The 26,832-nt window shown below is 36.5% G+C and overlaps 1 protein-coding gene across 6 annotated transcripts in view; it reads left to right on the forward strand.

The window, feature by feature from the left end:
* Window positions 1-26,832, forward strand: part of Nol4 (nucleolar protein 4) — a 416,619-nt gene that overhangs the window by 121,636 nt on the left and 268,151 nt on the right. For all 6 annotated transcript variants that reach the window (XM_045134935.1, XM_004666761.2, XM_004666760.2 and 3 more), the window contains 3 exons: window positions 16,409-16,520; window positions 17,383-17,495; window positions 25,903-26,035. In XM_045134935.1, coding sequence (XP_044990870.1) covers window positions 16,409-16,520; window positions 17,383-17,495; window positions 25,903-26,035 — 358 coding nt within the window. The remainder of the gene's footprint in view (window positions 1-16,408; window positions 16,521-17,382; window positions 17,496-25,902; window positions 26,036-26,832) is intronic.

Raw genomic sequence — 26,832 nt, forward strand, 5'->3', positions numbered from 1 at the left:
TTTGCTTCTCTGCTATATGTTTCATTCATAAATTCATGAGAAAGTGGCACCAAACAGATGCACAAGTAGATTTTGGAATCTAAACTGCATCTTTTCCCATTGACCTCAGATGACTAATTTTTGCCTTGCTGCCCCCCCCCCAAAAAAATACTGGTATTACATGAACTAGCAATGTACAGTAACAGGAAAATTTTAGCAAGGGGACTTGAAGTAAGAGGCCTTGGGAGCTCTGGTGTGCTGGTGAATACTAGATCAGGAAGATAATGTGCTTGTTATTTTTTCTCAGCCCTATGCAAGCCTAAATGAAGCATGTTCCACACAGTCCTCAGAAAACTTCAAATGAAATGTATTCCTACTCTCTCATTTTCATAATTGTCTATTTTAATAAAATTCTTCATGCTGCTAGAAATTCTATCAACATTTACTTTGCTGAGTCACCATATTTTTCATTAATATTTGGAGATTTTTTTCATTTTACTATTAGGAAACATGTATGAACAAAATGTTTTCCTCAGCCCATCTGCTCACTTTTCATTCATGTCATGTTCTCCATTATGACAATCTGTTCCTAGAAGCCCAATACTCTTTCATAAGAAGAAGCTTGAAAGTAGTACTCACAACTGCAGGGATACACATTCAGCTTATCTGAGTAGCTTTATGAGATTGTCACATTGATTCAATTGATAGCTGTTTGAATTATTGTAAAACAAAGCTTAAAATGAACGGTGCCTATCATTTTTTTAAAGGAAAGACAAAGAAAATCATGTGTCTAAATTTTGAAGTTCTTTACTAAAGGGGAAAAAAAAACAATTTCCAAAAAAGGAACAATTCACTATCATTTATTTTAAATCATGTTTTCTTCTTTATTTGGACGTACATGTTGCCCTGGCATGTTGTCAGCCCTGTGTGTTTTTTTGTAATCTGCAGTGAATTTCTATCTTTTTATTTTATTTATTTATTTTATTTTTATTTATACCTTGTCACTGTCACTGGAAAACACTGAATGTTTGTCTTTATGTCACCTTCACTTTCCATTTCTTTCACTGAACATCTGAAACATTTGCATCAAATCTTCAAATTCCCTTTACCAGTATGAAGAATTGACCAGAACTGTCTAAAAATAGCCCTGCCTGCTTTAGACCTCCCTAGGCTTTACCAACTATCATTTTAAATTTGGCCACGTACCCACTGTCTTCTCATGGCACCACACTGAAATATTTGGGTAGATAGACTCATGCCTTTGCTTTTAGCCAGTGTTTTCAAATTATGTAGAATTGCTCAGTGGGGAATTATCATGCCAATTTCTGGATTATGGTTATTTTTCAAAAAATGAAATCAAGAGACTAGACATGATCAATCAGTTTTATGTGATGGATGTGGGATGTGTAGATGTATCAGTTTTAGTGTAAAGTATAATTTTACTTGTGATGTTTGTAAACATTGTTTTATATGAGTGCTGTGCTCGTAGACTGTATGCAGACTTTGCTCACCCTGACTTGCCCTTGTCAGACTCCTAGATGTTCCTTATTAAAGTGGTTTGATTCAGGTGTCCCTAATAAAATTAGGCGTTCTGAATGCTAGGTCCCCAGCTGATGGAGATTTGAGCATTAAAGCATTCTGGAGGGCAGTGTATTGTTGGGGGCAGGCATATGGATGTCATAGCCATTTTCCTCTTGACAGTGTTTGACACAATCTTCTGTTGCTGTTGTTTACCTGATGTTTTACCTGATTATTAGATTGCTTTCAGTTTCTACCACTGAGAATGTCATCTTAAATATTGTTTCTATTATGTAGCTTTTATTCTGTTGGCATGTGTTCTTCTTATATCTAAGTTGGACATTTTTATCATAAAAGGAGGTTGAATTTTGTGAAATTCAATGCCTGCATCCATGATTACAATATCATCATTTTTTATCATTTTAATATAATGTATAATTCTTATTGTTTCTTGTATGTTGAATTAGCCTGAACCTCACTCACCATGGTGTATGAATCTTTCAACATAATGTTTCAGTTACTAATAATTATTTTGGTACTTTTTTAATATATGTATTTTTTTTTCTTTTTTTTGTCTATTTTTTATTTTATTTATTTGAGAGCAACAGACACAGAGAGAAAGACAGATAGAGGGAGAGAGAGAGAATGGGCCAGGGCTTCCAGCCACTGCAAACGAACTCCAGATGCGTGCGCCCCCTTGTGCATCTGGCTAACGTGGGACCTGGGGAACCGAGCCTCGAACCAGGGTCCTTAGGCTTCACAGGCAAGTGCTTAACCGCTAAGCCATCTCTCCAGCCCTAATATATGTATTTTTATTGACAACTTCTACACTTACAGACAACAAACCATGGTATTTCCCTCCCCTCCCCCACTATTCCCTTCATAACTCTGCTCTCTGTCATATCCCCTCCATCCTTCCATTAGTCTCTCTTTGAATTTGATGTCATCATCTTTTTCTCCTATTATGAGGGTCTTATGTAGCTATTGATAGGCACTGTGAGGTCTTGGATATCGAGGCCAAATTCTGTCTGGACAGTTGTATGTAAGGAGTGGTACCCTTCCTTTGGCTCTTACATTCTTTCTGCCTCCTCTTCCACAATGGGCCCCGAGCCTTGGGGGGTGTGAAATATTTCAGTGCTGGACACTCCTCCATCCCTTCTTCTCAGCACTATGTTGCCTTTTGGGTCATCCCAGTGGTCATCGCCATCTGCAAAGAGAAGTTTCTTTTAATCAGAAGTGAGAATACATTAATATATGAGTATGCATGAAAATGCATATGTAGCATTTTCAGGGCAATTTGGTGAGAGTAATATATGCATTTATCCAGACAAGAACAAGCTTTATACCCCTAAGGCTCATGACCTCCCTGCCATAGGATTTTTTTTTAAGAAAACCTGAAATGTTAGAACAATTTCTTTTTATTTATTTTTTATTATTTATTTGTTTCAAAGTGACAGACAGAGAGGAGATAGAGGGAGAGAGAGTGGGCATGCCAAGGCCTCTAGCCACTGAAAATGAGCTCCAGATGCATGTGCCCCCTTGTGCATCTGGCTTATGTGGGTCCTGGGGAATCAAGCTTGAAACCGGGGTCCTTAGGCTTCACAGGCAAGCACTTAACCTCTAAGCCATCTCTCCAGCCCCTAGAACAATTTCTTTTAAGCAAACACTCTTTATTTTGATTTATTTATTTGACAGAGAAAGAGGTAGAGAGAGATAGAAAGAATGGGCATGCCAGGGCCTCTGGCCACTGCAAATGAACTCTAGACACATGTGCCCCCTTGTGCATCTGGCTAAAGTAGGTCCTGGGGAATTGAACCTGGATCCTTTGGCTTTGCAGGCAAATGCCTTAACCACTAAGCCATCCCTTCAGCTCTGCCATAGGCTTTTGGTTAGGTTTTCAGTACCAGGCATGTATTCCCTCCCATAGAGTGTGCCTTCAGTCTAATTACACAGCGGGTGGTTTCTCCCAGAGCAGACATGCCACTTTGGCACTCGTTCAGTCATTTGGCCTGCCTGGCCAAACTTGAGGCTTCCAGTGTCCACTGTTTCACCACTGATGACTTCTGTCTCCCATAAAACTACATATAGTACGGCTTTTTCCAGCTTTTAGTTAGCTGGGCTACAGGGAGAAGGTTTTCGGCTCAGCACCAGTTTGATTTCTCAGTGACTCTGCCACTAAGGCATGTGAAGTATTCAGCAATAGGGTGTTACCATCTCTTTCTCATAGGAAATAAAGGAATGGCAATAACCTGTAATGTTTTGGAGGCAACAGGGACCTCCCTGGCCAACAACTCACTAAAAGGTATCCCATCCCTGGCACTGAAAATTTTCTAGTAACAATCTATGGCTTCTGGATGTGCAATTATTTGAGAAAGTAGATTTTCATATGTCTTATTCAGAATATCTTGAATTTTGATTGACTCACTCCCCACCCTTCTTTTATACTATCTTTCCCCCTGAATCTATCTTAGGCCTTTCCCCTCCCTGTAATCTGCTCTTCTACTTGCATATATACAATACCATCCCCTAAAGTCCTTGTGTCTCCTCTCTCCCTTATAGCCTTTTTATAGCATATGGGCCTCTGCTACTGATTTTTGATTCCAGATCACACACAAGTCTATTCATTTATACCTAGGATCTGCTGATGAGAGAGAACATGCAATGTTTGGCTTCTGGGCCTGGGTTACCTCACTTAGTATAATCCTTTCCAGATCCATCCATTTCCCTGAAAATTTCATAATTTCATTTTTCTTTACCACTGAATATAACTCCATTGTGTAGATGTACCACATCTTTATCATACATTCATCTGTGGATGGACATCTAAGCTGGTTCCATTTCCTAGCTATTGTGAATAGAGAAGCAATAAACATGGTTGTGCAAATATCTCTAAGGTAGCTAGAAGAGTCGTTAGGATATATACCTAGGAGTGCTATAGCTGGGTCATATGGTAAATCTATTTTTAGTTGTCACACGAACCTCCACACTGATTTCCACAATGGATGTACCAGACTACATTCCCACCAACAGTGTACAAGGGTTCCCCTTTTACCATATCCTCACCATTATTTATTGACATTTGTTTTCTTGATGATAACCATTCTGACAGGAGAAAGATGGAATCTCAAGGTAGTTTTAATTTGAATTTCCATGGTGGCTAAGGACCTAGAACACTTTGTTTAGATGTCTATATACCATCTGTATTTCTTCTGTTGCAAACTCTCTATTTAGTTCCATAGACCATTTTTTGATTGGGTTGTTTGAGTTCTTATTGTTCCTATTTGTGAGTTCTTTGTATATTCTGGATATTAATCCTCTGTCAAATGTGTAGCTGGCAATGATTTTCTCCCATTCTGTAGGTGGTCTTTTTGCTCTACTCACAGTGTCCTTTGCTGTACAAGAGCTTTATAATTTCACAAGATTCTAGTAATTTATTAGTGGTTTTATTTTCTGAGCAAGTTACATTCAGAAAGTCATTACCTCTGCCAATATGTTGAAGGGTTTCTCCTACCTTTCCCTCTATCAATTTCAGAGTTCAAGTCTAATATTAGGGTCCCTGATCAACTTGGATTTGATTCTTGTGCATGGAGAAAGAAAAGGATCTATTTGCATCTTTCTACATATAGACATCCAGTTTTCCCAGCACCACTTGTTGAAGAGGCTGTTTTTTCTCCAATGAATATTATTGGCATTTTTGTCAAAAATTAGAGGCTGTATCTGCCTGGATTAACATCTTGGGGCTCTATTCTGTTCCATTGATCTATGTCTGTCTTTGTGCCAATACCATGCTGTTTTTGTTACTATGGTCTTGTAATATAGCTTAAAATCAGGTATGGTGATACCACCAGAGTTCTTTTTGTTGCTCAAAACAGTTTTGGCTATTCAAGGACTTTTTGTGCTTCCAAATGAATTTAGAATTGTTTTTTTCTATTTCTGTGAAGAATGCCATTAGAGTTTTAATGGGGATTGCATTAAATATGTAGATTGATTTTGGTAAGATTGACATTTTCACAATATCGATTCTTCCAATCCAAGAACATGTAATATCTTTCCATTTCCTATGTCTTCTGAAATTTCTAGTTTGAATGTTTTAAAGTTCTCATTGTAGAGATCCTTCACTTCCTTGGTTAAGGTTATTCCAAGGTATTTTATTTTTTTGAGTCAATTATAAATGGGATAGATTCCCTGATTTCATCCTATACATTTTTGTTGTTACTATAGAGGAAAGCTACTGATTTCTGTATATTTATTTTGTATCCTGCTGCATTGCTAAAAATGTTTATCAACTCTATCAATTTTCTGGTAGAGGATTTAGGGTCTTTTATGTATAGAGTCATATCATCTGCAAATAGTGATAATTTGATCTCTTCCTTTACAATTTGTATCACTTTTATGAGCATCTCTTGAATTATTGCTATAGCTAAGACTTCTAGTAGTATATTAAATAAAAGTGGGTAACAGTGGACACCCTTGTTTTTATCCCTAAATTTAGTGGAAAAGCTTCAAGTTTATCTCCATTTAGTATTATGTTGGCTGTAGAATTTTCATAAATAGCTTTTATTATATTGAGATATGTTCCTTCTATTCCCATTTTCTGTAATACTTTTGCTATGCAAAGATGTTGGATTTTTGGTGAATGCCTTTTATGCATCTATTGAGATGATCATGTGATTTTTGTCCTTCTGACCACTGATACAATGTGTTACATTTATTGATTTGCATATGTTGAACCATCCCTGCATCTCTGGGATAAAGCCAACTTGGTTGGGGTGAATAATCTTTTTGATATATTCTTGTATTGTGTTTGCCAATATTTTGTTCAGAATTTTTGCATCTATCTTCATGAGAGCAATTGGCCTGCAATTTTCTTTTTTTGTTCTGTCTTTGTCTGGTTTTGGTATAAGTGATGCTGGCTTCACAGGAATTCCTTCCTTTTCTATTTTGTGGAAAGGTTTGAGAAGCAGTGGTGTTAGTTCTTCCATGAAAATCTGGTAAAATTCAGCAATGAATCCATCTGGGCCTAGGCTTTATTTCTTTTTAGTTGGGAGATTTTTCATAATGGCGTGGATCTCTGTATGTGTTAGAAATCTATTTTTTCTTTTTCATTTTTTTAATGAGTTTTCTATTCAGCAAATACAAGCAGTTTGGTACCATTATTAGGCTCATCTGTGACCTACCTCCTCCCCATTGGCTCCTCCTTGTTGAGGTAAATGGGTCGTGCATTGTGGAGTTAGCCCACAGTTATTGGTATGATAAATGTCTTTCCATATCCTGATACAACATGTGGCTCTGACATTCTTTCTGCCCCCTCTTCTGCAAAATTTCCCTGAGCCATTGATGGGTTCTTTTCTGGTCTGCTTCAGTGATGAGGTGTTGGGGGCCTCTGAGGCCCTGACTCTCTGATTTGGTAGGAGTTAATTTTTCTCTGTGTTGATCTTCTTCCCCCTTGTGTTGGTATCTGGTTCACCAGGAAAACAACACCCTTGATTGTTATGCTGATTTATTACTATGGCTTTGTAATATAGCTTTAGATCAGATATGGTGATGCCTCCAGAGGTATTTCTTTTGCCTTTCCATATGAAATTTGAGATCATTTTTTCTATCTCTGTGAAGGACACTGTAGAGTTTTTAATTGGAATTGCATTAAATCTATATATTGCCTTTGGTAGGATTGCCATCTTCACAATGTTAATTCTGCCTATCCCGGAGCATGGGAGGTCTTTCCATTTTCTCAAGTCCTCCTCAATTTCTTATTTGAGTGTTTTTATGTTTTTGTTGTATAGATCTTTCACTTCCTTGGTTAACATTTTTCCAAGGTTTTTTTGTTGTTGTTGCTATTGAAAATGGGACTATGTCACTTATTTCTTTCTCTGTATCTTTGTCATTTGCATATAGAAATGCTACTGATTTTTGTGCATTGATTTTGTATCCTGCTACTTTGTTATAGGAGTTAATCACCTTCACGAGTTTTGGAAAGGAGTCTCTCGGGTCTCTTACATATACAATCATGTAACCAGCAAATACAGCTAACTTAACTTCTTCCTTTCCAAATTGTATCCCTTTTATTTCCTTCTCCTGTCTTATTGTTTGAGCTAGGACTTCCAGTACTATATTGAAAAGCAGAGGTGAGAGAGGACAACCCTCTCTTGTTCCTGATCTTAATTGGAATGCCCCCAGTGTCTCTCCATCAAGTATTATTTGGGCCTTCGAAGCTTTTATATTGCCTTTATTATGTTAAGATATGAACCAACCATGCCAATTCTCTCCAATGTTTTGATCATGAAGTGATGTTTTATCTTGTCAAAGGCCTTTTCTGCATCTATTGAAATGATCATTTGTTTTTATGTTTAATCTTGTTTAGGTGGTGTATTACATTGACAGATTTCCGTATATTGAACCACCCTTGTGTTCCTCGGATAAATCCCACTTGGTCAAGGTGGATAATGCTTTTGATGTGTTGTTGGATTCAGTTTGTGAGGATTTTGTTCAGGATTTTTGCATCTAAATTCATCAGGGAAATAGGCTAGTAGTTTTCTTTACTTGTGGCATCTCTGCCTGGTTTTGGAATTAGGGTGATACTAGCTTCATAAAAGGGTTGGGTAGATTTCCCTGTTCTGCAATTGCGTGGCACAGCTTGAGGAAGATTGGTTTGAATTCTTCCATGAAGGTTTCATAGAATTCAACTGAGAAGGCATCTGGGCCTGTACTATTTTTGGGGGGAGGTTTTTTTTATTATTTTTTCAATCTCCATGAGTGTGATGGGTTCATTGAGGTGATTAATCTGCTCTGAGTTTAGCTTTGATAGATGGTATGCATCCAGGAATTTATCCATCTCCTCCACAATTTCCAGTTTTGTGGAGTAGATTTTTTTGAAATAAGTCCTGATGGTTCTTCCAATTTCACTTATGTCTGTTGTGATCTCTCCTTTTTCATTTTGATTTTTTTTTTTCTGGTCAAGGTCTTGAGAGTTTATTCTTACATGTAGGTTTATATAAGGTTGTAGGGGGAAGTGGACATAACCAGGCCAAAGATCACAGAGTTACTGGCTAAACCACAATGCCTCTGTTTCTTTATCAGTTACAGGCAGCATGGGAGGAGGGGGGTTATCCCCCAAGCATACAATTTCTTCATTTCTGGTAACTGAGCATTTAGATGAGGAGATAGAAACTTAACTTGCTATATGGAGGTTTCTGTCAACATGGTTGAAGTTAGGCTGATAGCTGCCAATAATTCTCACTTCTTGAGTTTAAATAATTGTATTTGCTAAATGAACCCAGTACCATTCTTCCATGAGCACCTTGAAGCTTCATGAATTTCAAAGGAAAATAATTTTTCTCTTTGTTTTGTTTCACCTTTTATTAGTTTTTGCCTCTTTTACCTGTATGCATTTACTAGACAATAGTGTGAATGACAGGTTCAAATTTGTGGTCACTGAAATGTTTATCTCTAATTTTGCCCAGTTTGTGACATTTTTTAATCCATTAAAAACCTGCAGCTAGCAGTTTAAGATTATTGCAAGCTTTAGTCACTGTAGTATATCAGTGAAATGATAACTCTATTGTTCCTTCCTTGAAGAACCCTTCATTGTTCTCTTGTGTCTTACATATGAGAGAAATGGAAAAACCAAAGGATGGTTTAACAAAGCATCCCTAAGTAATGATATTTGTAGGCATATGGATGTATGCTCATAGACACTTTGGAAAAGTACTTGAATATTTGGATTAAAATATTCAATCCAGATCCCTGCCTTTCACTTCCCAAAGGTACAAGAATTTCTAAATGTGGGTTTATCAGTCTCAGAAACACTATATCACATGAGTCTTTTTGCCATAAGTATATCAAGATATGAATGTTCTGTTGATATAATTATTAGAGATTTTTATCATCTATTTGATTTATCTTGTCTTCATCTTTTTTTTTTATTTTAATTTATTAGTTTTCTTTTCAGTAAATACAGACAGTTTGGTACCATTATTTAGGCTCATCTGTGATCTACCCCCTCCCATTAGACCCTCCTTGTTAATGAAAATGGGTCGTGCATTGTGGAGTTAGCTCCCAGTTATTGGTATGATAAATGTCTCTGCAAATCATGACCCAACATGTAACTCTGACATTCTTAAGGCCTTTGACAAGATACAACATCACTTCATGATCAAAACATTGGAGAGAATCGGCATGGCTGGTTCACATCTTAATATAATAAAGGCAATATACAAAGCTCCAAAGGCCCAAATAATACTTAATGGAGAGAGACTGGAGGAATTCCCATTGAGATCAGGCACAAGACAGGGATGTCCTCTCTCACCTCTGCTTTTCAATATAGTTCTGGAAGTCCTAGCCCAAGCAATAAGGCAGGAGAAGGACATAAAAGGGATACAATTTGGAAAGGAAGAAGTTAAGTTAGCTCTATTCACTGATGACATGATTGTATATGTAAGAGACCCGAGAGACTCCATCCCAAAACTCCTGAAGGTGATTAACTCATATAGCAAAGTAGCAGGATACAAAATCAATGCACAAAAATCGTTAGCATTTCTGTATGCAAATGACAAAGACACAGAAAAAGAAATAAAGGACATAGTCCCATTTTCAATAGCAACAAAAAAAAATAAAATACCTTGGAATAACGTTAACCAAGGAAGTAAAAGATCTATACAACGAAAATATAAAAACTCTCAAGAATGAAATTGAGGAGGACTTGAAATGATGGAAAGACCTCCCATGCTCCTGGATAGGCAGAATTAACATTGTGAAGATGACAGTCCTACCAAAGGCAATATATAGATTTAACGCAATTCCAATTAAAATCCCTACAGTGTTCTTCACAGACATAGAAAAAATGATCTCAAATTTCATATGGAAAGGCAGAAGGCCTCGCATATCCAAACATATCCTCAGCAAAAGAAATACCTCTGGTGGCATCACCATACCCGATATAAAGTTATACTACAAAGCCATAGTAATAAAAGCAGCATGGTACTGGCATAAAAACAGGAGTATAGACCAATGGAATAGACTTGAGGATCCAGATTTTGGGCCAAGCAACTATAGCTACTTGATATTCGACAAAGGCCCGAACAATGTAGACTAGAAAAAAGACAGCATCTTCAACAAATAGTGCTGGACAAACTGGATAACCATATGCAGGATACTGAAACTTGATCCACGTATTACACCATGCACAACACTCAAATCCAAATGGATCAAAGACCTCAACATAAGACCAGAAACTCGAAAATTACTGGAAGAAAATTTAGGAAGTACTTTCCATGATATAGGAATGGAAAAAGACTTCCTGAATAAAACCCCAGTGGCTCAAGTTCTTCATTTTGAATTTTGTTAAATTGAAGCTTCTCCTTGTTTTGCATGATCAAATTGGCCAGGGGTTTGTCAATCTTGTTTATTTTTTCAAAGAACCAGCTTTTTGTTTTGTTAATTGTCTTAATTGTTTCCTTGGTTTCTAATTCATTCATTTGTGCTCTGATTTTAATTATTTCTTTCCTTCTGGAAGTCTTTGGGTTGTTGGATTTTTGGTTTTCTGGTGCCTTTAGGTGGATGGTTAGGTTATTGAGTTGGGATCTTTCTGTCTTTTTTATAAAGGCATTGAGTGCTATGAATTTTCCCCTGAGGACTGCCTTCATTGTGTCCCATAAGTTTTGGTATGATGTGTTGTCATTGTCATTCAATTCCAGGAATTTTGCAATTTCCTTTTTTTATTTCATCCACTATCGATTTATCATTTAAAAGTGTGCTGTTCAGTTTCCAGGTGCCATTGGGATTCTTGGTGGGTCTTTTGTTGTTGATTTCTAGAAATATAGAACTGTGATCTGATATTATGTCAATTTTCCTAAATATGTGAAGGCTGTCATTGTAACCCAGTATATGATCTATTTTTTGAGAATGTTCCATGGGCTACTGAGAAGAATGTGTAATTTGTGGATTTTGGATGGAATGTTCTGTAGATGTATGTTAGGTCTAAGTGCTCTATGGTTTTGTTGAGCTCTCTTACTTCCCTGTTGAGTTCCTGTTTGGATGATCTGTCTATTATAATGGTGTATTGACGTCCCCAGTTATGATGGTGTTGGTGGTTATTTCTGTTTTATTGTCAAGTGGGTTTTGTTTTATGAACTGTGGTGCCCCTGTGTTTGGTGCATACAGGTTTATGATTGTAATATCCTCTTGATGGATCATTCCCTTGATGAGTAGGAAGTAGCCATTTTTTTTTTAATTTTTGGTTTGAAGTCTATTTTATCCGATATTAATATAGCTATATCTGCTTGTTTCTTATTCCCATTTGCTTGGAATATTGTCTTCTACCCCTTTACCCTGAGGAGGTGTCTGTCTTTAGTGGTTAGGTGGATTTCTTGCAGGCAACAGATTGAGAGGTCTAAGTTTTTGATCCATCCTGTTAGCTTATGTCTCTTGATGGGTGAATTAAGGCCATTATTATTTAGGGTAATGACTGTAAGATTGGATTTGTTCCCTGCCATATTGTGGTGGTAGATGTGTGTTGGTGTTTTCATGGGCTTTGAAGTTTTTTGTGCCTACTCTGCATTTGGTTGTTGTGATCTGCTTCTTGTAGGCATTTGTGTTTGGTTATTTGTTTCTTCTCTGTGGAGAATTTCCTGAAATACTCTCTGTAGGTTTGGTTTTGTGTTCATGTAATTGTAAAGCTGAGTTTTGTCATGGAAAGTTTTTCTTTCACCATCTATTACGAAGGATACTTTTGCCAGGTAGAGTAGTTTGGGTTGGAATCCATAGGTCCTTAGACTTTGGGGAGTTTCACTCCAGGCCCTTCTAGCTTTCAGGTTTTCCATTGAGGAGTTTGAAGTAATTCTGATGGGGTTACTTTGAAAGTGGTGTACTGTTTTTCTCTAGTTGCTTTTAGGATTTTCTCTTTGGTGTCAATGTTTAGAGTCTTAAAGATAATATGTCTTGGAGAGTTTCTCCTTTGGTCCAGTCTGTTTGGAGTTCTGTTGGCTTCTTGTATCTTGATGGGCCTTTCTTTTAAGAGACTGGGGAAGTTTTCTTCAATTATTTTGTTAAATAGGTTCTCCATGCCTTTGGTCTGAAATTCTTCTCCTTCTGGTATTCCAGTGATTCTGATATTAGGACATTTAAGTGTATCCTACAATTCCCTCATGTTCTGTTCACAGGAACTTTTGAACTTACTGAAGTTTTTGAATTGTTGAACTGTTTCTTCCATCTTGTCTTCCAGATCAGAGTTTCTATCCTCCACTTTGCTGACTCTATTCTGAGAGCCTCTAGAGAGTTTTGGACTTGTTCAATTAAGTTTGCATTTTCTACTACTTTTGTATGTATCATTTTCATTGCTCTGTCAAGCTCCATTTTCACATCATTTTCTGATTTGCTTGATGATTCTTGGAATTCATACCTGCATTTATTTATGTCTTCTTTTAGTATGACCAGCTGATTTTAAGGTCCTCTTTTTATTCTCTCTCTCAAAACTTAACTCTCTTTGAATTCCTTCTAATTTCTTATCAAATTATTCTAGCTTAGTGATGATAGCATCCACACGGTTATCAGTCCTTTGTTGCTTTCCTGTGGTCTGCCTATGACAGTGTATGGGCAGGTAGGTGGGTGTATCAGCCTGGAGTCTAGTGCAATGGGAATCTGAGGCAGCCTGGGGCAGTTGCCAAGCAGCCTGGGCTTTGGCTCCCACTTGCCAAAGCTGCCTATTTACTGCCTGGCAGGGGCGCCAAACTTGCCTGAAATCTCAAGCGGTAATGTGCCAAAGTTGCCTGCATTTGAGCTTGGAGGGGGACTGAAGTACCAAGCCCTGAAGTAGCCCAAACTCTGGCTGGGAGCACTGGGACCCAGAAACAGTCTGCACTCCCCTATCACAAAAGAATGTGGGAGGGCACCTGAGCGGCTCAAGCAAGAGACACAGTCTGGGCTTGTGTGGCAGTTGCTGTGGGAGTAGGCTCACTGAACAGTAATGTGGGCAAGTGTGCAGAGCAGTTTAATGTTCCACACACAGGGATCGATCCACACGTGATCAGAGCGTGGAGGCGGGTGAGGCTGTGGCAGGGCACAGGGCTGTGGCAGCAGGGTGTGACAGCTATTTGGTGTTAGGGGTGGTCCACGATTCCCTGTTGCCCCCCCCTCTGTATCCTCCCACTGATAAGAAGACCCAGAAAACCCTTAATGTCTTACCTTTCTTTCCCTGGTATTAGCAGTACAGTTAGGAGGTCACCATCTTGGCTGGAAGTCCTCAGCACATCTAGAAATCTGTTTAAATGGTTTATCTCATCTTGATTTAATTTGGGTAGGCCATATGAATAAAGAAAATCATATATTTCTTTCAGATTTTCAAACTTAGAGGCATATATATTCTTAACGTATGTCCTTATAATTGTCTGAATTGCTTTGGTATCTATTGTAATGGTGCCCCTTTTTATCTCTAATTGTATTAAATGTTTTCTCTTCTCTCTTTCTTCTAGTCAAATTTTCTAAGAGTTTATCAATCTTGTTTATCCTTTCAAAGAACCAACTCTTTGTTTCATTGAAACTTTGGATTGATTTTGGCTTATATTTCACTAATTTCTGCCCTAATCTTTATTATTTCTTCTCATCTACTGATTTTTGGTTTGCCTTGTTCTTCTTTTCCAAGGTGAGGCATTAAATTTTATATTTGCGAACTCTCTAATTTCTTAATAGAGACACTTAGAGCTATAAATTTCCCTTTTGCCTTCATTGTGCCCAAAACCTTTTGGTATGTTGTATTATCATCATCATCATTTGATTCTACAAATTTATTGATTTTCTTTTTGATTTCTTTAATAACACATTGACCATTCAATACTGTACTTTCTAGTCTCTATCAATTTCTGTTTGTTTTGTAGCTTTTCTTGTTACTGATTTGCAGTTTAATCCTGTTGTGGTCAGATAGAGTACAAGGAATTATTTCAATTTTCCTGTATTTGTGGAGATTTGCTTTGTGTCCTAATATATGGTCTATTTTAAAGAATGTTCCATGTGCTGCTGAGGAAAATGTATATTCTGTAGCATTTGAATGGAATATTCTGTAGATATCCATTAGGTCTCATTGTCCCATGACATCATTTAATTCAGATGTCTTTCTGTTTATTTTTTGCCAGTATGACATGTCAATTGATGAGAGTGGGGGAAGTCTCCCACTACAATTGTGTTTGATGTTATCTGTGACCTTAAGTCTAATAGTGTTTTTTGATGAAACTGGGAGCCCCCATGTTAGGTGCATATATGTTTAGGATTGTAATGTCCTCCTGTTGGACTGTTCCTTTAGTCAGTATAAAATGACCTTTGTTATCTTTCCTCACTAATGTTGGTTTGAAGTCTATCCTGTCAGATATTAGGATAGCAACCCCTGCTTGTTTCCTAGGCCCATTTGCTTGAAATACCATTTTCCAACCTTTCACCCTAAGGTGGTGTCTATCTTTTATTGGGAGATGAGTTTCCTGGAGGCAACAGATGGCAGGATCCTGACTTTTAACCCAGTCTGCAAGCATGTGTCTTTTGGATGGTGCATTGAGGCCATTGATATTAAGAGATATTATTGAAAGGTATGCATTTATTCTCACCATTTTTATTTTGTAGTGTTTCCTGTTTTCCCTTTACTCGTTTGTTTTAACTGTTGAGTGTGGTTCATTTTTTCCTAATTCCTCATGTGTGTATTTTGCTTTCTCTTCAGCATGAAGAATTCCTTCAAATATTTTCTATAGAGCTGGTTTAGTCTTCAAAAATTCCTTTAGCCTGTTTTTGTTGTAGAATGTCCTTATTTCTCCATCAACTTGGACAGATAGATGTACAGTGTTGAATATAAGCAGATATAATGCTCTCTGTATTGAGCTCCTGCCGTGGCATGGGCTATCAAACAGTGGCCTATCCCAACTAAAGAAATGAGTACACATTGGCTTTCTATAGCATGTTTGCTGTGTATTTCCTTTTTTTCTACTAACTTGAAATGCATCAAGGTTGTAACAGCTATGAATGCACCTGAAAATCATCTGACATTTATATCTATTTAATAACTCAACTATTTATCTATTAACCTTCTTCTTTACCTACCAATTCTAGTACTATGGGGGTAACAATGTCTAAGAGACTGCTTTGACTTTTATAAGCGCTGAATTAATGTTAGCTATCACTTTGAAAGAATTAAAATCTGTGCATCCCACTCAAAAAAAAATACCTAATAAAATTATTGTGTCAGGAATGCTGATTGTTAACACAATTCTAGATTATTGTTCTGAAGAACTTTGTATAGGGATTTGGAAAATCCTACTTGGATACTGTGAGCTTGAAGACATATATTATGAAACTGGCATAAAATAAAGAAATGAGATAGGTGAACTAAGTACATTTCCAAGTGTGTCATTTTCTGTGGACGAGATAAATAATGAAGCAGTATATACATGGATTTATCTTTTATCCTGTTAAAGAATTTGAAATCAATAATGGAGAAATGATCATTATACAGAATCTAAAGTCTATTATCTTGCCTGGGCTAAATTTTAAAATATATAAATAAAATTGGATAAATTTTTGATCAAACTGGCAGTAAGTTAAAAAATTATAACATTTAATAATAAAAAATCACCATAATATTCCACATTGTCATCATTTTTCCTAAAAGCAATGCCAAAATTTAAAAATATATACCCATGCAGACCCAGTCTCTGCTTTACTCTGCACATGGCATAGTTGACTGTGATTGAGAGCCATCTATCTAATCAAGTGGGATAGATATTTCTTGAAATGATGCATGGTTTGCCGTGCATGCTTTCACTGTGCTTCCTGCCATTATGGGAGAACAAATGGGTCTTATTTGGAAATATCATGATTATTTCTGTTCAATGGTGCTCAGTCAGCTTATATAATAACACCTATATTTTGTGAATCATTTCAGATTTCAGAGAGCTATGCCTTCCTACCAAGAGAAGCGGTGACACGATTTCTAATGAGCTGCTCAGAGTGCCAGAAAAGAATGCATTTAAACCCAGATGGAACAGATCATAAAGGTAGCCATCGTGTCAAATAGTGAGATTCAAAGTAATTTTGTTCATAATGGCAAGTTTATATCTCACATTTTATAAAAATGTGCTAGGCTAAAATAGTTCAACAAGTCAAATCTTTACATTTATTCAAACAGGAGGTACTGAATCTTGAATATCCACTTATACAGTCATTCATTTTCCAGTCTTAGAAGACAGTTTCAATTGTGAGAAATAAATATTTTCTAGTCATGTTTTAATTTTTATTATTGTATTATATCATAGTGTTTTAAATAAATTTAGCAACTACATTAATTTTGCCCTTTCAAGCCTACCATTTCCTTTTTTCTAGAAGCCACAGATAACTTGGAGTCCCTTGAATGAAAATCTTTACATAAAAATAACTTGACTTTAGCTTTAAACTTACCTAGACTATTTTTGTAACTACTAACTTTCCAATATTTAAGTTAATCTAAGACATGCATTTAAGTTAGTTGACTTCCATGCATTGAAAGATGAGTAGCCTATCTCAAAAAAGAAAAGAAAGAACAAATTTTTGTTTACATTCAGAAATACATATTTAGGAAAGAATAGTGCTGCAAAGGATAAAAAATATACTTAATCACCCTATTAATTTCATTTATTATTAATTATTCAAGATATTTAAAAGTCCTTTAATAAGTAATACTGGATGCATCCCTACTGTTAATTTTGAATTGATACACTTTTGTTGAACCTTATTTTATATTTGATTCATGTGCAGTGCTTCCAAGATTTAAAACCATTGCCTCCCTAAATACTACTTTAATTTAGACAGACTGAGTGTTTCTGGAGCTACAGGTACCATGCAGCATCCCAGCCATCACACATTTCCTGTGCTTTCTTACAGATAATGGAAAGCCTCCTACCTTGGTTAGCAGCATGATTGACTACAACATGCCAATCACCATGGCCTACATGAAGCATATGAAACTACAGCTGCTGAACAACCAGCAAGATGAGGTAACCTGGAGGTGCCCATGCTCCATCACTCACTGCTCAGAGAGGTTCTAGAATCACTACTATTGAATTAAGCTTGATGGCATGTTGAAGGCAGTCACTTGTATTTTTTTTTTTATGAAAGATATGTCAGAATTGCACAGATGGGGAAAGAGAACAGATTCCCAAGTCCTGAATACAGTTCCTATCTGAACTCTTAAACTTCAGTATTATGCAGGAATTTGCTCAAACCTAAAAAAGATGTGTTCTCCTCACTATATTCACCTTAAAGGAAGCCTTGGAAAAGTGCTGGAAAGTCTGAGTGAAAAAGTTTACAGAATAGAATTCTCAACTAGTGAATACCAAAGGAAATATAAATGTAAGGCTATTTTGTCTGCAAGTCAGAAAATCAGTTAATAGTTATTTCAGAAATTATTTTTCATTAATTTACATCTTGCATTAATTTTAAAGCTTTTTCTCTTAAGCATTATTTGATGTATTTATTTGTTGACATCTCTGCATTTTATAGGAAAAATTTATGGTTATGCTTTGAAATTAGATGAATCTTATGCTCCAAATTCTTCTATTTAGTAGGTCTAGCTAAAATCTTGACATGTATTAGATAATAATGCATACTTATTTAATATATATTTTTAAAATATAGGAATATCAGATGAAGTATCATAATCATCTTGAAATTATTTTTGTTGAGTTTGCTTTTTTTATAAAACTGAATTTTTTTTTCTGTATTTGACCAAATTTTAATCTTGCAACTATATGCATAAGAATATTTAACTTCAATAATTTTGTTCTGGTACATTCTCTAAGAATGTCTTTATTAGTGAGATGCAGTATAAGTTTGCATTTTAATAAGGTAGCTCTCTACAAGTGATTGGATAGATAGTAACAAAATCATTAGGCTAAAAAGTAAACTATAATTAAGAAAACATGTGTCTATTCTTGAGAATGAAGAAGCTTTCTCTATGACTCATTACAGTCATAAAACTAAAAAAATTAATGTTTTATAATTTGTTAAAGCTATAACTTTATTTTTAGGAAGCTCAGTTTGAGGTTGATATGTTTATTTCTAAGTCAAAAAGTATGACTAGCTATGGCCAACAATATATCCCACATATTCTGAGTCTTTCTGGTCTCTAAAACATCACAAGCATTTTATACCAATGAAATACAGCCTTATAAGTTATAACTGGGTTAGGAAATGTATTCTTATGGTCACATTTTATAATTACTAAATTAGATATGCATTATCAAAAATTACTGCAAAAGGCCTGGAGATATGTTTCCGTGGTTAAAGATGCTTGCTTGCCTGATGGCTTGTGTTTGCTTCCCCAGTACCCACATGAAGCCAGATCCACATAGTGGTATATGTCCATTTTTAGTGAAAAGACTCTCTCTCCTTTCAAATAACTAAAAGATTTTTGAAAATTCTTTTTTAGAAAAAAGTATCCAAAAAAGACAGGATTGTTTACAAAGTTTTATAAAATTGTTATTATTAAAGGAATAGAAGGAGGTTAAGTTAGGTAAGTAACAGTAAAATGAAAGTCAGAGCCAGGACTGGTGATGATATGAAAAGTGTTTTCCCTGGGAGACCTGAGTGAACACACATCTATCCACCCCAGATATAGCACATGACAGACCAAAAATGCTTACTCAAAAATTCAATCTAGTGGACTCATATGTTTATTGGAGTTACATACAGAGGACACCTGAATAAGAACTGTGAAAAGCAAACTAAATTTCATAAGGATTGATAGGGGAAAGCATTTAAAATGTTCTCAATTATGAATCCATTTATGGTAGTAAATATTCTGAAATTAGCCTTTTTTTGAATAATAATGCATTTAGTTCCATAACATTTTAATACTTTGTCTAATTTTTTAAAAATATACTGACAGGTGTCATTTAATGTGAAACAAGGTACAGTGATTAGCCAGAATCTGCAGAAATTTTTATAACATACACACACACACACACACACACACACACACACACACACTTTACCCGTTCATAAATGCCATAGAAACAACTTTACTTGATTAGATATAGATAGTTGTTTGTGGTACTTATAAGAAATATAGACAACAACAATGCTTATGTAGAACATGCAACCTCTTAAGACACATATTATATTACTGGTGTATAAATTTACTTCATTATTTACTATATTACATATGTTCATGTAATATGATAAATATACATCCTACTCTATTGTAAAATTTATTATGTAGTCTGCATAGCGCTGTCAGCATTTATATTGTGTTTATAACTGTCATTGTTCTGGTTCCTTTAAATATATTACACCCTGTCATACTCAGCTCCACTTTGCTGGGATAAACTTCCAAACTAGACAAAGTTTATGGGAAGATTGGAGTTATTTCATTCTTACAGATCCAGGATAAGTTCCACTGATGGTATAAGCTGGCCCCCTTTTAGAGATCCAAGCTGAGAGACACCCCACATAGCAAGCACCACAAGCAAGCAAGCACAAACCTGCAGTAGCAGGAACCCCAGAGCTCACGCTTCTCTGTATACCTTCAGCTGGAATTCAGATCTACCCCCCGTAATATTTTAGGGATGAACCTCAGGATCTGCTACAGTGACACCTCCAGGAAGCTGGAGATAAGTTTTAATAAAACATCTGTTTCTACAGGTGACATACATTCAAACTACTACATTTCGCCCCTGGCCTCTAATAGACTCATAACCATCTCACATTGTAAACTGTATTCAATCCACTATCACCTTTGCCAATTTTAAAATTATTCCAGAGTAAGCATGACATAGGACTGGAAAAAGACTTCCTGAAGAAAACCCCAGTAGCCAAAGAAATTAAACAAGCACTCAATCAGTGGGATATCATGAAGCTAAAAAGCTTTTGCACAGACAAACATACCATAAGCAGACCCATTGAATGGGAGAAAAATGTTTGCTAGCTATAACACTGACAGAAACTAATATCTAGAATACACAAAGAACTGAAAAAAAAAACTAAACAATAAAAACATCAAGCAACCCACTCCAGAATTGGGACAGAGGACTAAATAGGAAGTTTTCAGAGGAAGAATTACAAATGGCTAACACACACACATGAGAAAATGTTCAACACCCCTAACCATTAGGGAAATGCAAATTAAAACAACTATGAGATTCCACCTTACCCAGTAAAGATAGCAAACGTTAAAAAATCAAATGAAAACAAATGTTGGTGAGGATGTGAAGAAATAACACTCATTCACTGTTGCTGGGAATGTACGCTGGTACAACCACTGTGGATATCAATATGGAGACTCTTGAAAAGAATGAATATACAGTTACCAACATTCCTTGTTACTGGGCAATTTCCCTAAAAGCTCCACATCTCAGTTCAAAAATCTTTGCTCCACCATATTTTATAGCTGCTCAACTCATAATAGCTAAAAACTAAAATCAACCCAGGTGCCCATCATTGGATAAATGGATAACCAAGATGCGGTATATCTACATGATGGAATTCTACTCAACAGTAAGAAAAAAAAATTACACATAGAAATACTTAGAAAACTTTGGAAACTTGGAAAAGATCATTCTAAGTGAACTCACAGAAAAGTGAACTCAGAGAAAGATAACCATTGCATAATCTCACTCATCTGCAGTTCCTAACCTGGATTAGCCCAAGTTGCTGACATAACTGAATAATCATGAAGCTTGGACAATAGGGAGGTTAGGGCTTGGGAAAAGGGAAAAGGTGGGGCAACAAAAAACTGAACCCAAATTGAACTGATACCATAGAATCCTGTATCATGGAAGTCAGACTCAAAGGTGCAACCCTTAAGAGGACCTTAGTGGAAGCACCTGAATCAAAGGGCCCTAGAAAGAGTGAAACAAAACCTAACCTCAATTTTCTCCTGTTTCTATTACTTCTCTGGCTTTTTCATTTTTTTTTTTTTTATTTTCCCTTGGCACTGGCCTGTAATTCATTGTACCAGGATGTGGTGTACATCCATAATGAGCTGTTGGTCAGAAAGACCTCTTGGATCTCCCAAAACAAATAAGACAGACTTCTGTCAGAGCACTTGATTTCCCACCAGAGTTTAATGGTAAGACCCTACTGATGAAGACACCAAACACTGTTGGCATGGACCATGGAGAGACCTGGTTAGAATCTGGAGGAGAGCCAGTCTGCAGACAATTAGCCCATCTAGTTCTGGAAGGTACTACATGAGCTACCAGAGGAAAGTGGCCAACATCTGTCCAAACAACTCAAAGTCTAAGCGACTCAGAAGTAAACAATCTGACATGATGCTCACATAAGTGCAATATTGGTACACATCCATGGTGGGTAACCAGCTGCTCTTGGATTGACTAACAGATCCACTCTGTCAAAAGGAAACTAGGGGAAAAAAAAGATTGTTCCAGAGTTCCAAGTCTCACCATATTTAATTCTCCTCTAAATTGTTAATCATGTAAAATCAAACAAGTTATATACTTCCAAAATATAATGGCACAGAGTAAAAATTTCCATTCCTATCAGGCATAGCAAAGAGAAACTGGACCAATGAAAACCCAATAACCATTAGGTAAACATCAAACATCTGGTGTTCCCAACACCCATAACCAGTGACTAGTAATAGTCTATAGATTTTCCAATTCTACCCCTCAAGCTGGGCTGAGTATGCAGGATAAACTTCCATCCCAAGCCAGCAGTACTCCATGGTAACCTCTGCATGGTCCTGGTACAGCTAAAACATCACTGTCTCCATTGCAAACCATAGTCCATCTTCAACCCTGGACACTGGCATTTCCAGTCTTTAGAAGAGGAGTATCCTACTTCCCATGCCTCATCTCAGCATAGGCTCCTGGAACTGGGTGCACTTTATGACGTCACTTCCATGCACCATTTTTCATGCTTCTGAAAGCAATACCACACACAAAGGAACCAGCCATGTTGTTAATTTAGGGAGGAAATAAATCTTGACCTTGAACAGCAGGTTTCTTTCTTTCAAAAACTTTGCATTTCTATTATAGTTTCAGTATAAAGTAGTTGGGCCATCTTCCTTGAGATCACTAATGTGTTTGACAATAGCAGCTTCAGCAATCATATCATTCTTAGTACCAGTAATTTTAAATGTGCTTGAATTTTTCCAATTTTAAATCTTAAATCTTTCAGTTCTCTATCTTCCAACAATCACATAAAATTACTTTTGAATTCAACCTTGATTAAACATTTTGTGCTTGGGCAGCAGAATGCAGCCAGACTTTATGCCAGTAGCACAGTTCCAAAAAAGCTCTCTGAGGTCTTTCCCTCCATTTTGAAAGTTCATAAGCAAAGCCTCCAAATGGATTTTTCTCTTCATTTAGCAGTTTGAAACCCTTACCATAATAGTCCGTAAAACTTGGCCTACCACTGTTGAAGGGACATTCAGTAGCAAGTACTAAGTTCTGTCCCATTTTCCCAGGACAAAAGTTCCAAAAGACCCAAATCACAGCTGTGGAGATGACTTAGTGGTTAAAGTGTTTGCCTGGAGCCAAGGAACCCAGGTTTGATTTCCCCAATACCCATATAAGCCAAATACACAAGGTGGCATATATATCTGGGGTTTATTTGCAGTGGCTGGAGGCATGCCCATTCTCTCTTTTTCTCTCTCTAGTAAATAAATAAAATATTTTAAAAATATTTATTTAAAAAGACCAAAATCCACATGATCAGATTCATGGCAGCATTATCACCCCATTTATCTGGTACCAATATTCTGCCATAATCAACTCCATGTTGCTGGGATGAACTTCCTAACCAGACACAATTTATAGGAGGAAAGGAATTATTTCAGGCTTACATAGAATGTGAAAGAAGCTGGCCCTCTTTCACAAGTAGAGAGACACACCCACACAGTCAGTACCACAAGAAAGTAAGATGAACCAGCAGCGGCAAGACCTCCAGAGCTCACACTTCTCTGCATTCCTTAGGCTTAGAATTCAGATCTGCCCACAGCAACACCTTAGGACAAGACCCTAGGACCTGCCCACAGTGACACTTCTTCCAGTCAGGCAGTGAAGATAATAAAATAAAATAGCTGAGACTATTGGGGAATATACATTCAAACTATCACAATCCTCTCAATTCTTGTATAGTACTTTGCAATTTATACTACTATGTTCATATTATATCAGTAAAGAAACAGGAATATTGATGTGTTAGGGAACCTGGTTAATGTAGCAACACATTTAATATGCATCAGTGAGTAGGTCTGAAGCCAGGCTTCTGTGAATGTCACACTATGTCCACTGTGTGTAATGGAGAACTGTGCCATGTATCTCTCTCTCTCTCCTCTCTTTCTTTCTCTCTGTCTCTGTCACTGTCTCTGTGTGAATATCTGTGTGTGTGTGTGTGTGTGTGTGTGTGTGTGTGTGTGTGTGTGTGTGGTGTGTGTGGCACACACTGATATGGAAGTCACATTTTACTTTCTTATGGGTTTAATATGTCTATATATAGTTTTGTTGGTAGTTTGGATTTGGTGGGGAAATAGAATTGAAAAACATGTAATGTAGAGAGTATTCTGCCAGGAGAGGTCTTTGGGATGATTGCCCAGGGTCTCAGATTGGTATTTGCTTGCTCAATGAAGGATGTATTAATGCTGTTCAGTAAGCCCAGACACAACAGACCTTTAATGAATGAAGTGTACCATGTCACCTGACCCTGATTTATGGATCATTGTGCTACTTTGTCAAAATAGGAGATTTTTGTTTGTTGGTTGGTTTGTTGGTTTTGAGGTAGGGTACTGATCTAGCCCAGACTGACCTGTAATTTACTATGAATTCTCAGGGTATCCTTGAACTCATGTTCATCCTCACACCTCTGCACCTCAAGTGCTGGAATTAAAAGCATGTACCACCATGCCATCTAAACCAGGTGATTTTGATGAAGCAGTTAACATTATACACAGCTTTGTCAGGACTTCTTGTCTTGTAAAGACTCTTGTCCAAAGCCAATTTCTCCAAAAGAAGTTTGCATCAGGAAAAGACATCAGTGAAGCATCTTAGTTCTAATTTGTTAATTGTTCATAGTTGTGTTTTGATGAATTGACCATTTGGAAAACTGGTCTTTTAGTAGTTTAGACATTTTATCAACTACACTTTAATAAATTAATCCTAATTATTTAGAACACATTTTGTGTTTGTAATGCCATAGCACACGTGCACACATACACACACCTCATATATATAAGTGTGTATGTATCTAAGTAGTATGTATGGATGGATTCACTTGCAAGCCTCACTGAGATTCCCTTGGTCAATATCAGCCACTAAATCCAAACAAAGCACATACCTTGTTTGTTATTACAAATCATGGTGTCTACTAATTAGAGCATTTTATGAAGGCTTTTTTACTGTATTCTATTATTGGCATGTATAATATTTTGGCAGATTATTAAGGGTATAATCAAAACTCATATTTGCCTTTCATAATATTTTATGATTGAATCTTTTAGGAGTCATTTACTGAGAAATTCATTTTTGAACTATTTAGACTATTTTTCAAGTTATATCCTCTGTAAACATATATTTTAGCATTAATATATAAGCCTATGACAGATGTTTGTAAACCTTTATTGCTAACATACCTGTTGTACTGAGTTCAAACTCAAAAATTCAAAAGGCAAGCTGAAAAGGTGGCTAGGGGTTAAAGGTACTTGCTTACAAAGACTGACAGTTCAGGTTCAATTCCCACGTTCCCACATAAAGCCAGATGCACAAAGTGGTGCATGTATCTGGAGTTCACTTAGAGTAGCAAGAGACCCTGCTGTATCCATTCACTCTCTCTCCCCTTGAAAATAAATAAAAATTTTAAAATATCTTTCCTCCTTTTCTATTTCTTTCTTTTTCTTTTTCTTTTCTTTTTTTTTTTTTTTTTTTTTTTTTGATCCTGACCACAATCCAAAGAATACTTTATCCAGGCACTGAGTTATTTCAGTACTTCTCTGAAGTTCCCTCTTCTCACTGCCTCATGTATATGCTTGCTGACCTTCATTGCTAATTCTGGCTGCTTTCTGGACTCTCATTCAAAATCATGACTTTCTCTTCCTATTATCCATCTCCCCCTCACAGCAGCTGCCTGGATGTACAGATTGCAATCTCTACATTATTTTTCAAGCTCAAATACTTATAAATTTTTCCTCAAACTTTATTCTCAAAAAATATGAATCTTCATAGATACATTATTAGAATAGCTACCTCTTTAAGTTCCTTGAAGTGAGAAGTTATTTTGCTATTTGTTATTTTGAGCATCTATTAATTTGAAACACATTCTAATAAGTTCTATGCAAGTTTTTTAGTTTACTACCTGGCTAACCTCGGATTATCCACATAGGAAAATAGTCATTATGAGAATGGAATATACTTCATGATGTTTGATGATATTTTTAAACAATTTCAGGATGAAAGTTCAATAGAAAGTGATGAATTTGATATGAGTGATTCAACACGGATGTCAGCTGTGAACTCCGACCTTAGCTCCAATCTTGAAGAAAGAATACAAAGTCCCCAGACCCTTCATGGCCAGCAAGATGGTAAGCCTTCCCAACTGACAATGGCTAAGCAAAGCAGCACAGGCCCATAGACAACACTGAGATGTTGTGTCCACATGTAAAGAGCTGTTCCTATGGAGACTTTTTATGGCACTCAGGTTATGTCATCCGCTTTATTATTTTTAGATATAAGTGCACTTTTATCAAAGCCAAAGTGTTAGACTGATTTATAAAAAGATATCAGTTATAAAGTCCAACCATGTCCATGCTGTGCTCCAGAATTTAAAATGTGTTATATGAATGCAGATGGAGTTTCTGTAATAATGTTTTCTGGTTTTGTTTCTTGGGACATCATATTTTGACTAAATGAGGAGCTTAAAGACAATTAAATGAGTTGTCTAGGTGTCTTTCTTTTACCTAAAAGATCAAGTTGCAACTAAAATGCACTTGATATCAAGGGACTACTTTCTATAGTGAATGATTTTGTTGAGTAGGAATTGCTTTGCTGGGAGGTAGCACTTCCTTTCTGCCCAAAGCAAATGAATAATGGTGGCTCTTTTACTCTGGAGCCTGCTTAAGATTTCTAAGTGACCCCTACTGCTCATACTAGGAAGAGATCTGAGCACTGGAGATAAAGAAGCATGATGGACCATACCTGAAGTTTGATACCAAGAAAGGCCTTGGAATACAGTCTTTGTAGGTTTTTGTCTTTGTAACAATCAAATTATGATTCACTGTGCTTTTATTTGCATAATTAAGGATTATACATAGGGCTGGAGAGATAGCTTAGCTATTAAGGAGCTTGCCTGTGAAGCTTAAGAACACATGTTCAAATCTCC

The sequence above is a fragment of the Jaculus jaculus genome, chromosome 15 (assembly GCF_020740685.1).
Source record: "Jaculus jaculus isolate mJacJac1 chromosome 15, mJacJac1.mat.Y.cur, whole genome shotgun sequence".
In the NCBI taxonomy this organism is placed as follows: Eukaryota; Metazoa; Chordata; class Mammalia; order Rodentia; family Dipodidae; genus Jaculus; species Jaculus jaculus.